The sequence below is a fragment of the Opisthocomus hoazin genome, chromosome W, assembly GCF_030867145.1.
Source record: "Opisthocomus hoazin isolate bOpiHoa1 chromosome W, bOpiHoa1.hap1, whole genome shotgun sequence".
In the NCBI taxonomy this organism is placed as follows: Eukaryota; Metazoa; Chordata; class Aves; order Opisthocomiformes; family Opisthocomidae; genus Opisthocomus; species Opisthocomus hoazin.
The window spans coordinates 45,324,693-45,340,509 of NC_134453.1; the positions used below are offsets into that span (position 1 = coordinate 45,324,693).

The 15,817-nt window shown below is 45.5% G+C and overlaps 2 protein-coding genes across 5 annotated transcripts in view; one reads left to right on the plus strand and one right to left on the minus strand.

The window, feature by feature from the left end:
- Positions 1 to 15,817, minus strand: part of LOC142365623 (small glutamine-rich tetratricopeptide repeat-containing protein beta-like) — a 145,692-nt gene that overhangs the window by 20,375 nt on the left and 109,500 nt on the right. The window contains exons 1-4 of one of the 4 annotated variants that reach the window (XM_075446601.1): positions 15,302 to 15,325; positions 13,724 to 13,844; positions 3,850 to 3,953; positions 2,997 to 3,066 (exon numbers count right to left, since the gene is read on the minus strand). In XM_075446601.1, coding sequence (XP_075302716.1) covers positions 2,997 to 3,066; positions 3,850 to 3,953; positions 13,724 to 13,823 — 274 coding nt within the window. In that variant the 5' untranslated portion in view covers positions 13,824 to 13,844; positions 15,302 to 15,325. Of the gene's footprint in view, positions 1 to 2,996; positions 3,067 to 3,849; positions 3,954 to 8,786; positions 8,895 to 13,723; positions 13,851 to 15,156; positions 15,269 to 15,301; positions 15,326 to 15,817 lie in introns of those variants that run through there. The other 3 variants (XM_075446598.1, XM_075446602.1, XM_075446600.1) reach the window with 3 other exon arrangements.
- The window catches only part of LOC142365624 (thimet oligopeptidase-like), a 76,725-nt gene continuing 76,299 nt past the window's right edge, over positions 15,392 to 15,817 (plus strand). Inside the window, exon 1 of the mRNA XM_075446603.1 lies at positions 15,392 to 15,481. The gene's annotated coding sequence lies outside the window, so the exon portion shown is untranslated. The remainder of the gene's footprint in view (positions 15,482 to 15,817) is intronic.

Consider the following 15,817-nt stretch of genomic DNA (forward strand, 5'->3'; position numbering starts at 1 on the left):
CACGTTCAGACAGAACTGCCTATGCTTCAGTTTGTGCCCATTACCCCTTGTCCTGTCGCTGGGCACCACTGAAAAGAGCTTGGCCCCATCCTCCTGACACCCACCCTTCAGATATTTATAAGCATTTATTAGGTCCCCTCTCAGCCTTCTCTTCTTCAGGCTAAATAAGCCCAGCTCCCTCAGCCTCTCCTCGTAGGAGAGATGCTCCAGGCCCCTCATCATTCCTGGTAGCCCTCCGCTGGACTCTCTCCAGTAGCTCCTCATCTTTCCTGAACTGGGGAGCCCAGAACTGGACACAGTACTCCAGATGGGGTACTCACTAGGGCAGTGTAGAGGGGGAGGAGAACCTCCCTCAACCTGCTGGCCACACTCCTCTTAATGCACCCCAGGATCCCATTGGTCTTCTTGGCAACCAGGGCACACTGCTGGCTCATGGTCAACTTGCTGTCCACCAGCACACCCAGGTCCCTCTCTGCAGGGCTGCTCTCCAGCAGGTCGGCCCAGAGCCTGTACTGATGCATGGGGTTGTTCCTCCCCAGGTGCAGGACCCTGCATTTGCCTTTGTTGAACTTCATCAGGTTCCTCTCTGCCCAACTCTCCAGCCTATCCAGGTCTCACTGAATGGCAGCACAGCCTTCTGGTGTATCCACCACTCCTCCCAGTTTGGTGTCATCAGCAAACTTGCTGAGGGTACATTCTAACTCTTCATCCAGGTCATTGATGAAGAAGTTGAACAAGGCTGGGCCCAGTACTGACCCCTGGGGGACACCACTAGTTACAGGCCTCCAACTAGACTCAGCGCCGCTGATGACAACCCTCTGAGTTCTTCCATTCAGCCAGTTCTCAATCCACCTCACTGACCACTCATCCAGACCACACTTCCTCAGTTTCCCTAGGAGGATGTTATGGGAGACAGTGTCAAAAGCCTTGCTGAAGTCGAGGTAGATAACATCCACGGCTCTCCCCTCATCTACCCAGCCAGTCATGCCATCGTAGAAAGCTATCAGATTGGTCAGGCATGATTTCCCCTTGGTGAATCCATGCTGACCACTCCTGATAAGCTTCTTTTCTTCCACTTGCTTGATGATGACCTCCAGGATGAGCTGCTCCATCATCTTTCCCGGGATGGAGGTGAGGCTGACCGGTCTGTAGTTCCCTGGGTCCTCCTTCTTGCCCTTTTTGAAGATTGGAGTGACATTGGCCTTTCTCCAGTCCTCGGGCACCTCTCCTGTCCTCCAGGACCTCTCAAAGATGATGGAGAGTGGCTCAGCAATGACATCCGCCAGCTCCCTCAGCACTCGTGGGTGCATTCCATCGGGGCCCATGGATTTGTGGGAGTTGAGATTGCTTAAGTGATTTCTCACACAGTCCTCCTTGACCAAGGGAAAGTCATCCTCTCTGTAGGCTTCCTCTTTTATCTCCAGGGCCTGGGATTCCTGAGGGCCTGCCTTGGCACTAAAGACTGAAGCAAAGAAGGCATTCAGTAACTCTGCCTTCTCTGCATCCTCCGTCACCAGGACACCCGCCTGATTCAGCAGCGGCCCCACATTGTCCCTAGCCTTCCTTTTGCTGCTGATGTAGTTGAAGAAGCCCTTCTTGTTGTCCTTGACATCCCTTGCCAGCTTCAATTCCAGGTGGACCTTGGCCTTCCTCGTTGCATCCCTGCATGCTCTGACCATGTTCCTGTACTCTTCCCAAGTGGCCTGTCCCTCTTTCCACATTCCATGGACCTTTCTCTTCCACCTGAGCTCTGCTAGAAGCTGCTTGCTCATCCATGCGGGTCTCCTGCCTGCAGTGCTAGGTTAATGGTTGGACTTGATGATCTTAAAGGTCTTTTCCAACCTAAATGATTCTGTGATTTAAAACATGCATTGCTATAATACCCACACCTGGAAAGTGCTGAATATCCCTACAGTCCAATAACCATATTGAGTGATGCAGGTATTCTTCACTTTCCATGAATTGGCAGTAACAGACAGCAAAATGAAAAGCCATCATGCACGCCAGGTGTGTTATAACTTTGAAACTAATTTTCATTTGTGACCTATCCTTGTTTGAGCTCGTATCCTCAGGATTAAAGAGGTAATGAGCAAATTCAACAGTTAGCAAAACTTACTTTCAGAGCCAGTAATGGACTGCATTCATGCCTACAGATGATCTGTTTTAAGATAATTGTTCTCAAATACAGAACTTTTTCTACATGATTATCTTGAAATTTCTGAGAGGATTACATCTGTCTTGAAATTAGAAACTTACTTATTTTTGCTATAAAACTCAAATATCTGAAAATCCAACAGGTCATAAAAAATTTGATTTATAAAGCATTGATCCACCTGATACCAATGCATATCAGTTATCAGTGCTACATGCTACTTTTTTTTTTTTAGGGGAAATAAAATGGATTCCTTCTTGGGTAGCATTAGTGAAGACTTCTATGGTACAGCTGCTTTTCCTCACGTTAACAGCAATAACATCTATCAAAGGCAAAAGAAACAACTGGGTTTTCTGCAATTTTTAGAGCACACAAATTATTACACACATGTGAAATCTAACCCTAGTAAGCTGACATGAATTTTTCTGTTGGCTTCAGTTACCAATGTTTTAATATTCAACTAGCATATAATCCTTGACATCACACAACCTTTTCAACATGAAGTAGAAACTTGTACAGAAATCCCATGGACAGACACATCTATAATATACTGAACAATAACTGTTCATTCTTTAAAACTTCTGCTACTCAGGAATGTTGCCCAGGATTTCATGTATTATCCCTTAGTTTTGTAAGCAACCTTCTGAGCAAGGGAGAGAATAGACTATATTTTCTTAAACCCCAGATGGAGCAAATCAATTAGCCCTTAGACAATTGTCAGAGAATATAAATTTAAGTTTTTGTGCAGGGTGTGTGTTGCCCAGCTGCTATACTATCACTATCCATGATAACCCAAAAATCTTAATAAAAGCATAAAATGTTTATTTCTATGTTTATTACAAACCTTCGTCTTTCAGTTGGTCAGCCTTTTCAACATCGTCTGGTAAAGAATCTGAGAGAGGCAGCATGTCATTCTGTATGTAAACAAATCAAGGTTTTTTTCCATTACAATATAAGCCCTGATTATACTAAAAAGTTATTTCATCCTGGGCAGCATTATATCAAGAAGCAACTAGATTTTTTGTAGTGCACAGGAAGTATGAAAGAACCAAAACATCACTAAAACATCCTTAAAAAAGAAAGATAGCTTGCTTTCTACTACTAAAGAAACCTTATGGCTCACCACACATTTTAAGGAAGTCAAGGGGAAGAGAGTTAATGTGTCTCTATAATCTTGTTTTATTTTTTACTTCTGACTTTCCCATTTGCCATCCTGGTGGTTCCTGTGCTGCCTGTACTGGCGACCCCCAGACAGAACATATTATTAGTACACATTTTTTAAGTTCCTATTTTAAGGTTAATCTTCATGGGGATGTTTTTAAAACTGAATGACTAAATTATTTCCAGAAGGGAGTGAGAAGCATCAGAAAACTGTGGATGACCTCAAGCACTTTGCAAACATTTATCTCTGGGAATTGCAAAATGCTTAACAAGGATAAAATGCTCCAAGTGAGAATGGGACATCCACTATTCAGTAATTTTCTATATGGAATTGTCCTTGTCTAGCTGAAAGTAATTCCTCCCACTGCCCCAAAAGATTCTCGTTCTGCTAGCTTTTATGGAAATGTCACTTTTTTCATGTTTTCTTTAAGTTTCCTTATCATTTTGGCCTATACAGCACTTTAAGGTTGTGTATACAATATGAAATCTTAGCACATATTGGCAAAGTAACTCTAAAATCTAAACTAAATTCTTACCTTGTGAAAAGAATTTGCGAACATTTCTATCAAATGCTGTGGAGGTGCAAGATGAGTATCTTCTGGGTTAATCTTAAAAACAGTCTCCAGACACTGAATTGCAACTTACAAGGAAAAAAAAAGAAGTCACCAGTTTCCTAGAAGTGTAATTTCATTAATTTATTTATAAAGCTGTGATTCATTTCCTTATTCAGCTAGTAAAAGTGGCTCTTTGGAACACATCATAAAATAAAGAAAGGCTACCTGATTGCCACAGAATTGTCTGCCTGGAAAATAGTATAAGCTATACAGAATCTATCCATAGCTCGGCCATTATTCTTAAACCAATTTAAAACTTTTATTTCAATTCTTTCAATCATTTGATGTCTGGTTTTTTCCCTTCCTTTTTTTTTTAACATAAAAATATAAGTATATAACAAAAATACCACAATTCATAATACAACTATTTATGCATGTCACGCACCTCACCCCAAAACACCACAGCCAAACTGCCATATATTTGCATAGCATAAGTTAGAAGAAAATGGCTCATCTGTATTGTAAAGAATAAATGCAAGATACTTATTACTCTTATCTTTCTTGAATGAAATATATTCATTTGAAGACACTGTTTATTAATAACATGCTTCATTAATCACAAGCCTTTATCCTATCAGAAAACACATCTGCAGCATCCTTTCACATGTTCTGTTGTGTAAGGATTAAATGGCCCTCTCGATCTTGCAATAATGCAAGTACACTCACAATAAGCAATTCTGAAAAAAGTAGAACCAAATACCAAAATGAAGTTTTAAATGTGCTCACATATTTTTAGACAAAAGAAGATAAATGGCAACTACTATATACAATCCTCTATATACATGTATTGTTAATTATAATATCTCAAATTATACCAATATTTTCCCTTTCATTTTGAGAATCTAGTAGAATGTTTTTATTAAGTTATATTGTCTAAATGTTTTAGACTGAAGACTGAGGAGGAACAAAGAAGAATCTTTGTAAAGTCTAGTTTAAACAGAAAAATTAGTTCTATGTTATATTTTATTTTACGGATATACCTTTTTTAACTTGAACTAGAGATAACCAGGAGGAGCTGAATTCAAATTGCGTATCAGTAAAAGCCAAGTCTTATAATTTAAATTTAATTTCAGTCTAATGTTAATATAATAAATATAATTTGAATTCTTATTTGCATTATAATGAACCTGAACACTGACCCAAAATTAGAAAAGTAAAATTATTTAAAGTTAACAACAGTAATACCAGTTTGAGGAGCCTATTTTCTACATCACAGCTGGGAGAAAGAAGGAAAAAGTAAACTTGTAATATAATAGTAAAACTTGGAAGAGGTAATTTAAAAAAAAAGCACCTCTGATAACATACGATTGAAATTATTCAGAAAAAGTCAAGTATGATACAAATTTAATGTTGATAACATGTAACACTATTGGATACATGGCTAAATATGCATACAACTTGCTCCTATAACCTATAAATGCTAAAAATGTATAAATATGCCAGGTTCTAAATGACTCAGTAAGAGTGCTGAAGGATTTGGGTTAAACTCCTTTGTCTCCCGCTATGTAGAAAAATTTAATTATAGTAAAGTGAGCACTGATTATGCTGAATTCTGAATTCACAGAATATCACAGAATAGTAGGGGTTGGAAGGGACCTCTGTGGGTCATCTAGTCCAACCCCCCTGCCGAAGCAGGGTCACCTACAGCAGGCTGCACAGGACCTTGTCCAGGCGGGTCTTGAATATCTCCAGAGAAGGAGACTCCACAACCTCCCTGGGCAGCCTGTTCCAGTGCTCTGTCACCCTCAGAGGGAAGAAGTTCTTCCTCATGTTCAGATGGAACTTCCTGTGCCTCAGTTTGTGCCCATTGCCCCTTGTCCTGTCACTGGGCACCACTGAAAAGAGCTTGGCCCCATCCTCCTGACACCCACCCTTCAGATATTTGTAGGCATTTATAAGGTCCCCTCGCAGCCTTCTCTTCTTCAGGCTGAACAAGCCCAGTTCCCTCAACCTCTCCTCGTAGGGGAGATGCTCCAGTCCCCTCACCATCCTTGTAGCCCTCCGCTGGACTCTCTCCAGTAGCTCTTCATCCTTCTTGAACTGGGGAGCCCAGAACTGGACACAGTACTCCAGAGGAGGCCTCACCAGGGCAGTGTAGAGGGGAAGGAGAACCTCCCTCGTCCTGCTGGCCACACTCTTCTTGATGCACCCCAGGATCCCATTGGCTTTCTTGGCAGCCAGGGCACACTGCTGGCTCATGGTTAACCTGTCGTCCACCAGGACACCCAGATCCCTCTCCGCAGAGCTGCTCTCCAGCAGGTCCACCCCAAGCCTGTACTGCTGCATGAGGTTGTTCCTCCCCAGGTGCAGGACCCTGCACTTGCTCTTGTTGAACCTCATCAGGTTCCTCTCTGCCCAGCTTTCCAGCCTATCCAGGTCATGCTGAATGGCAGCACAGCCTTCTGGTGTATCTACCACACCTCCCAGTTTGGTGTCGTCAGCAAACTTGCTGAGGGTACATTCTAACTCTTCATCCAGGTCATTGATGAAGAAGTTAAACATGACTGGGCCCAGTACTGACCCCTGGGGGACACCACTTGTCACCAGCCTCCAACTAGACTCAGCGCCGCTGATGACAACCCTCTGAGTTCTGCCATTCAGCCAGTTCTCTATCCACTTCACCGACCACTCATCCAGCCCACACTTCCTCAGCTTCCCTAGGAGGATATCATGGGAGACTGTGTCGAAAGCCTTGCTGAAGTCAAGGTAGACAACATCCACAGCTCTCCCTTCATCTACCCAGCCAGTCATGTCATCGTAGAAAGCTATCAGATTGGTCAGGCATGATTTCCCCTTGGTGAATCCATGCTGACTACTCCTGATAACCTTCTTTTCTTCCACTTGCTTGATGATGGCCTCCAGGATAAGCTGCTCCATCACCTTTCCCGGGATGGAGGTGAGGCTGACCGGTCTGTAGTTCCCTGGGTCCTCCTTCTTGCCCTTTTTGAAGATTGGAGTGACATTGGCCTTTCTCCAGTCCTCGGGCACCTCTCCTGTCCTCCAGGACCTCTCAAAGATGATGGAGAGTGACTCAGCAATGACATCCGCCAGCTCCCTCAGCACTCGTGGGTGCATTCCATCGGGGCCCATTGATTTGTGGACATCCAGATCGCTTAAGCGATCCCTCACACAGTCCTCCTCGACCAAGGGAAAGTCGTCCTCTTTGTAGGCTTCTTCTCTTACCTCCGGAGCCTGGGATTCCTGAGGGCCAGTCTTAGCACTGAAGACTGAAGCAAAGAAAGCATTCAGTAGCTCTGCCTTCTCCGCATCCTCTGTCACCAGGACACCCGCCTCATTCAGCAGCGGCCCCACGTTGTCCCTAGCCTTCCTTTTGCTGCTGATGTAGTTGAAGAAGCCCTTCTTGTTGTTTTTGACATCCCTTGCCAGCTTCAATTCCAGGTGAGCCTTGGCCTTCCTCGTCGCATCCCTGCATGCTCTCACCACGTTTCTGTACTCTTCCCAAGTGGCCTGTCCCTCTTTCCACATTCCATGGACCTTTCTCTTCTGCCTGATCTCCGCTAGAAGCTCCTTGTTTAACCATGCAGGTCTCCTGCCTCCTTTGCTAAATTTCTTTCTCAGGGGGATGCATTGCTCCTGTGCATGGAAGAAGTGTTGTTTAAAGAGCGACCAGCACTCATGGACCCCCCTGCCTTCGAGAGCCCTGGCCCACGGGATTCCTCCTGTTTTAACGTGAAGTAAAAAACCTGACCCCAGTAAAGTCAAAGGGGTGAATATTTGTATTTGTCTGAAGTGTTTCAAGAGACTCAACTGCGAGAATCTCACTGTCCCATTACCAAAGCAAGTCACTGTCAATTGCCACAAGCTCGAAGTCATCAGTAAGTTGGGAAAGACTTGCTGCACCACATGAGCTATTAATCTAACATTTTTCCTGTGTCTGACTTCAGAGGCCAAAACTATCCGTTCTCCCTATTACCTCCATTGTCATACACTTTCAGAGGCCCAGGCAATTGCTGAAGCTTGTACCGACCATCTTGCAAACCAGTACAGATACCTACCTGCCTGCTGAACAGCCAGGGCTCACACAAACACTACCTGGCAACAAGAGCACTTGGGCTATGCTGGAGCCCAGCTCAGCATTCCCAGTGCCACACAGCTCCAGGATCTTTTGCACAAACTGTGAGCAACATCAAGGCACCACAGCACACATGCAGGCTGTTGATCACTGAATAATGAATATTAATTTGGCTGCTGAGACCCCTTTAGTACTTGATATCATCTTGCTTCACCTTACACATAACCTTCCCCCATATCAAGTATTACATCCATCCCTCATGCATGTGGGTGCATCCCATAGTTTTGGAAACACTGCCTTAGAGAAATTCATTGCAGTACACTGATCTCAGAAGAAAAAAAAAAATCACAGCCTTGTGCACATTGCAGGGAGTTTCTGCTTTAATCCCACAGAAATAGGTGCTATAGACAAGAAAAAAAACCCTAGAAACTGTTAACAGGAAAGGGAAATAACTGCCATTTAAACACACTACCTAAAACATAACTTGAAAGCAGTGAAGTTGCTAGTTCATACAATAGGGTAACCACCAGAGATCTATATCGCTGCTCTAAATCCTAGGTTGTTGGGAATGTATTACTCCAGTCTACCTTCCGATTACTCTGTTTTCTCAAATTAAGACATTTTTATTGATCAAGTACAAAATTCCTAGAGGAAATTTACACTATCATTGACATTTTACAATTCAAACAAGCAGAAAGCAGAATATCAATATAAACAGAGTTTGAATACATGCCAGACTTCTATTTTGATAAAGTCTAAAGTTTAGTTGTAATGTTCTAGCTTTTTGTTGTTTTCTGGGGAACAGGAACTGTTTAAATTAACTCACCTGATTAACAGGTGGCTCAGAGGCTGGTGCCATCAGTTGAATTTTGGTTTCCTTGATCATGTGGAGGTTTACATGGCACCGGGCCTGCTGGCAACAGATGGAGTCCAGCTGTCTCAAAGGGGAAAAAGGATTATTGCTCATGAGCTCACAGGGCTCATCGAGAGGGCTTTAAACTAGGTTTGAAGGGGGAAGGGGATATAACCAGGCTCACTAGAGATGAGTGTCAATGTTGGGGGTGAGATCGACAGCCCAGCTCAAGTGCATCTACACCAATGCGTGCAGCATGGGCAACAAACAGGAGGAGCTGGAAGCCATTGTACAGCAGGACAGATATGACTTGGTCACCATCACAGAAACATGGTGGGATGACTCTCATGGCTGGAGTGCTGCAATGGATGGCTATAAGCTCTTCAGAATGGATGGGCGAGGAAAGAGAGGCGGTGGGGTGGCTCTGTATGTTAGGGACTGCTTTAACTGTATAGAGCTCGACGATTGTGATGACAAGGTCAAGTGCTTATGGGTAAAGACGAGGAGGAAAGCCAACAAGGCAGACATCCTGCTGGGGGTCTGTTATAGACCACCCAACCAGGATGAAGAGGCAGATGAAGTTTTCTACAAGAGGCTGGCGGAAGTCTCACAATCGCTAGCCTTTGTTCTCGTGGGGGACTTCAACTTACCGGACATCTACTGGAAATGCAACACGGCAGAGAGGAAACAGTCTAGGAGGTTCCTGGAGTGTGTGGAAGATAACTTCCTGACGCAGCTGGTAAGTGAGCCTACCAGGGGAGGTGCCTCGCTAGACCTGCTGTTTACTAGCAGAGAAGGACTGGTGGGAGATGTGGTGGTCGGAGGCTGTCTTAGGCTTAGCGACCATGAAATGACAGAGTTCTCGGTTCGAGGTGAAGTTAAGAGGGGAGTCAGCAAAACCACCACCATGGACTTCTGGAGGGCAGACTTTGGCCTGTTCAGGACACTGGTTGAGAAGGTCCCCTGGGAGAGAGTCCTGAAGGGCAAAGGGGTCCAGGCAGGCTGGATATTAATAGTCAGACTGGTTATTCCAAGGGTAGTCAGCCCCCAGTGCTGGAAGATAGGGAAGGAAAGCAAAATAAACCTCCTAGAATCCAGGAGGAAGCAGTTAACAACCTGCTATGCCACCTGGACACTCACAAGTCTATGGGGCCAGGTGGGATCCAACCAAGAGTGCTGAAAGAACTGGCGGAGGAGCTGCCAAGCCACTCTCCATCATCTATCACCAGTCCTGGCTAACAGGGGAGGAGGTCCCAGATGACTGGAAGATCGCCAATGTAACATCCATCTCCAAGAAGGGCCGGAAGGAGGATCCCAGGAACTACAGGCCTGTCAGCCTGACCTCGGTGCCAAGAAAGGTTATGGAGCGATTCATCCTGAGTGCGCTCACCGGGCATGAGAAGGACAACCAGGGGATCAGGCCCAGCCAGCATGGGTTCATGAAAGGCAGGTCCTGCTTGACCAACCTGATCTCCTTCTATGACCAGGTGACCTCCCTCGTGAATGAGGGAAAGGCTGTGGATGCCATCTACCTGGACTTTAGTAAGGCCTTTGACACTGTTCCCCACAGCATCCTCCTGGAGAAACTAGCTGCCCATGGTTTGGATGGGTGTACTCTTCACTGAGTAAAGAACTGGCTGAATGGCTGAGCCCAGAGAGTGGTGGTGAATGGAGTTAAATCCAGCTGACGGCCAGTCACAAGTTGTGTTCCCCAGGGCTCAGTTTTGTTTAACATCTTTATCAATGATTTGGATGAGGGGGTTGAGTGCCCCCTCAGTAAGTTTGCAGATGACACCAAGTCGGGAGGGAGTGTGGATCTGCTTGAGGGTAGGAAGGCTCTGCAGAGGGATCTGGACAGGCTGGATCGATGGGCCGAGGCCAACTGTATGAGGTTCAACAAGGCCAAATGCCGGGTCCTGCACTTGGGTCACAACAACCCCATGCAACACTACAGGCTTGGGGAAAAGTGGCTGGAAAGCTGCCCAGCACAAAAGGACCTTGGGGTGCTGGTCGACAGCTGGCTGAACATGAGCCAGCAGCGTGCCCAGGTGGCCAAGAAGGCCAACAGCATCCTGGCTTGTATCAGGAATAGTGTGGCCAGCAGGAGGAGGGAGGTGATCATCCCCCTGTAGTTGGCACTGGTGAGGCCGCACCTGGAGTACTGTGTTCATTTTTGGGCCCCTCACTACAAGAAGGACATTGAGGTGCTGGAGCATGTCCAGAGAAGGGCAACGAGGCTGGTGAGGGGGCTAGAGTCCTATGAGGCGTGGCTGAGGGAGCTGGGGCTGTTTAGTCTGGAGAAGAGGAGGCTGATGGGGGACCTTATTGCTCTCTCTACAACTACCTGAAAGGAGGTTGTAGCGAGGTGGGTGTTGGTCTCTTCTCCCAGGTAACTATCGATATGATGAGAGGCAATGGCCTGAAGTTGCATCAGGGGAGGTTTAGATTGGATAGTAGGAAAAATTTCTTTACTGAAGGAGTGGTCAGGCATTGGAACAGGCTGCCCAGGGAAGTGGTGGAGTCACCATCCCTGGAGGTGTTTAAAAAACATGTAGATGTGGCACTTTGGGATATGGTTTAGTAGGCATGGTGGTGTTGGGTTGACGGTTGGACTTGATGTTAGATGTCTTTTCCAACCTATGATCCTATGATTCTATGAAATTACTTCTTGGCACATACATTTAATCATGCAGTAGTTTTTTTATCTTTTCATAGACACCAATAAGGTACATAAGGTACCAATGAAAAACATCAGTCAAATTCTTTAATCCCTTATGTCTCCACCTAACATTAACCACTTCAATGGGTGGGACTTCGGCTATTGCTGTTCCACATGCACTAAAGACACATTGCAGAACTCAAATGAGTCAATTATTCAGAATCTAATTATTCAGAATTGAACTCTGATCCTCTATCACAAAACATATAGTACCGTACTTTTGGCAGGGCACAGCTGTAATATTAGGATTTAATATCTGTATTAAAATGGTATTTTTACATCAGCATTTAAGCACAACTGAAGTTTTATAATTTTTTGTTCAGAAAATAGAATCTTAAAATTATTGATACCTTCATATAGACATTGGCTAAGGCTGCCGTAAGATGTAATCAGGTAAACCTTCATAGTCACAACCCAATGTTTATCAGTTTTATTATAAAAACAAAAGGGATATCTTAATTTCTCATTATTTGAATTCCAAAAACATTGTTTGCTTTCATCAGCTGAATACCATAGAATCATAGAATGGTAAGGGTTGGAAGGGACCTTAAAGATCATCTGGTTCCAACCCCCCTGCCATGGGCAGGGACATCTTCCAGTAGACCAGGTTGCTCAGAGCTCCATCCAACCTGGCCTTGAACACTTCCAGGGAGGAGACATCCACAGCTTCTCTGGACAACCTGTTCCAGGGCCTCACCACCCTCATGGTGAAGAATTTCTTCCTAATATCTAATCTAAATCTGCCCTCATTTAGTTTAGAGCCATTCCCCCTTGTCCTATCACTACATACCCTTGTGAAAAGTCCCTCTCCATCCTTCCTGTAGGCCCCCTTCAGGTACTGGAAGGCTGCTCTAAGGTCACCCTGGAGCCTTCTCTTCTCCAGGCTGGACAGCCCCAACTCTCTTAGACTGTCCTCATAGGAGAGGTACTCCAGCCATCATAACCTGATACAGGTTAAATTCATAGATGACTACCACTTTTCGAATCTAAAAAATACTCCAGATTCTGATGTAAAACCAAATCTTTTGGGTTTTATTCTTTTGAAAATATCCTTTGAATATAATGGTACAAATGTTTCTTGCTTGCTTGCATTAGTGAACAACTGCACTGTAAAACCAAGACACTGGAAGGAAGAACATCCCAGCTTTATCTTTTTAAGTTTATGCCTCTGAGAAGCAGGACTTGCTTTGGACCTGTGGAAAGTCCACTCCCCACACACCAGATTTCAGGTAACTCAATGATAAACTGCCTGGATGTTGTTTATTGCACTGCTGGTCCTAGACTTCCCCCTCTTATCTCCAAATTCCTCCTCTGGTTGAGTGCAACCAAAGACTGCTTGAAACAGTGCGCGGGTCTTTTAAATAGATTGTATGAAAAGCTCATTGCAGACTTAAGACTCTTTGTTCTTCTCTTGCTTAATTCCACACTATGATACCACCTCTTGTGAAGTCTCCAGGAATTAGGGAAAAGGAATGAGAGCAATATGAAGGAGAAAGATAGATAGTATGAAGTTACAAAGACTTAATGAATGTCTGTCAACAGAGTAATACACACAGAAGCCCATCTTTCTGTAGCTATGTTTTCTCTTAATAGAAACTACACCATACTGAAAATACTCACTACCATGAGCTCTTTGGAATCACTGTTCAAGTGAAAAAGCGATGTAAAGCATTTATTTTATTTTCCGTATTCTTAGGATGTCTTAGCCTTCCCTCATAAATTACACAGAATTCTTGCAAGTATGAAACAGGAGTTCTTTCCATATACTGAAACCGATATATGGTAACTGTTTTACTTCTTCCATGGCCAGCACAGCTACCATCACATACAAAATGCAGAAAGAAACCAAACATAGAAGTGAAAAAGAATCAGCTGGGAAAAAGTTGTGGGACACATACACAAATCAACCCACAGTCTGCATTATGACACTGCCTAACTTGATGTGATTCAAAGTACCTGTTGCTCAAAATTAAGGTAGTACAAATTTCATAACTTTAGAACATTTTTTAAATGAGAGATGTTTTAAAATTAATAATCTCAGAAATATTAAGATCATGATCTTATTCACAGATAATATGTGGTGGCAGTTTCAGTTAGGTCACTCCAGTTACTATCTTTGATAATATACATCAAGCAATTTAACATATGTATGTATAATACCTACCCATGCATTAGCACCTTTATCACTTACCTTCCAAGCCTTCTTGTTCATCTGGAGTGAAAGTATCCATCTGACTCTGCTCTCTCAAGAAATGGATGACTGCATAAACCAAGCGTTTGACTAATGACATTTTGAAATTGATGAGTTTCTCCTATATCTTAAAAAGAATAGGATCTCTTATTAAAAAAAAAAAACACACAAGAAGAAAAGCTTTAGAATATGACAGAACACATGCTTTGGGCCCATTCATGAATTCCTTGAGTATTTCAACCTCCCACTGACCTCAGTAAGAAGTACACACAACACACAAAAACTTATCCTTCACCAGAAAGCCCAACAAAGTAATGCCTTGAAATGAGTCATTAAATTGTACGGATTATAGAGAATTCCTGTAATCATTTAACTATCAGCAAAAGAGCACAGATTTTCCCAGATTCATTCCTGTGGGAGAGTTCATCGAGAATAATTTAGCAACTTTTTTTCTGAAGAACACAGTTTGGATTTTATTTCTAAGACACGATGCTTAAGTAATGATCAATTAGAAAGCTGCATTGATAAATATAACAACATAAAGAAACATGCTTTAATAAAAGCTATTCTATTTTCTGACATTGTGCTACTGAATAGTTTATATTCACTTTGGACAAAAAACACTGGAACACTGTGACCGCAATGCACATTTGTGATTAGTGACACTACTGGCTCAGTCTGATTTGCATTCAGCATCAGCTGGGAGTTACATAACTTTGAGGAAAATTTTAGTTCCAATTTTCTGAGTTATTTTTCCTTAAACCGTTTCGATTTAAAAGGGCACAACCTTACCCAGTCGTCGAGGGAAACAGGTTACAAAAGAGCATAAAATGAATAGCAAGACCAGGGCCAACCCTTGCTAAGTTATTTTCCCTCTACAACCCCCGAGCAAACCGATGTGCAGCCAAACCCACGCCGAGCAACCGCCACCGCGTGGACAGGATAAAGGCGGCTCCCCAGCAGAGGCGGCTGTCGGAGGTGCACAGCGACGGTGCCCGCCGTATTTGTGCTACCCGCACAGAAGGGTCGGGGAAGCGGCCGCCGCCATGCCCCACTCCTCACCGAGAGACCCCACCAGACAGGCAGCACGGCGCCCTGCTGGCTCGGGCGGGCCCCCACGGACATAGCCGGGGGCCACGATCCGCCTGCCCGCCCGCCCGCCCCCCTCCCGCGTCCACCTCTCAGTCCCACAGCAGGCCCGGGCGCGAGCCCGCTCGCTTAGGACTAGAGAGCAGTTCTGTCCCGCCGCCCGCGGAACCCCTCACCACTGCGGGGACAGCGGCTGCGCGTCCGCCCCCCCCTCGCCTCAGGCCCAGCAAGCGCCCGGACGGGGCCCGATCCGCCCTGCCATCCCCGAGCTCCAGGGAGAAAGCGCGCAACCTCCTCACCCTTACAGAGAGGAGCTCCCTACAGAGACAGGGCATCGCCCTTACCGTGCAAAACGCAGCGAACCCCGCGACAAACACCGTCCCTGTCAGCGCCACCGCTAGGTGGGAGAGAAAAGGGGCGCGAGGACGGGCGAGCGCGCGCGCCGCCGTGACAGGAGGAAGCGGGGGGGGGGGGGGGGGGAGCACATACGGTGGCTGCGCGTGCTCATGGCAGAAGGGTGTGAGGAAGTGGAAACTGATTCGCATGCGCAGATCGGCGAGCTATGCTCGCTCACGGCAGCTGGAGTAAAGGTGCCCCTTCCTCCTCTGACTCCGCCTCTTCTCGCGTCGTCCTTCTTATGCTGGTCCTGTACGCAGACGTAGCTTGTAGGTAGGCGCGGAGCGGAGAGGGGTGTCTTATGGCTAGCCGCAGTGGGTAGTCTTCGGTGTGGAAGCTGCCTGTCTGGAAGCTGTAAGAGCTCTGAGCCGCCCATGGCTGAAAGGGAGATCCTCGTCCCTTGGGGAGGGGGCCTGGGCTGTGGCTGGGCATCCTGGCGCGGCGGTGGGGTCTGGCTGATTCCTGTGTGGCTAGGCTGAGGGGGGAGCTGCTGAGCGGCTCTGAGGAGTGAAACGCCTGCTCGCTCGCCGACGGGGCGGGCTGGGTGGTGGGCTGCAGGTGTGCGGGGCGTGCTCTGAGGGGCTAGGCAAACAATAGGTCAAGAAACTT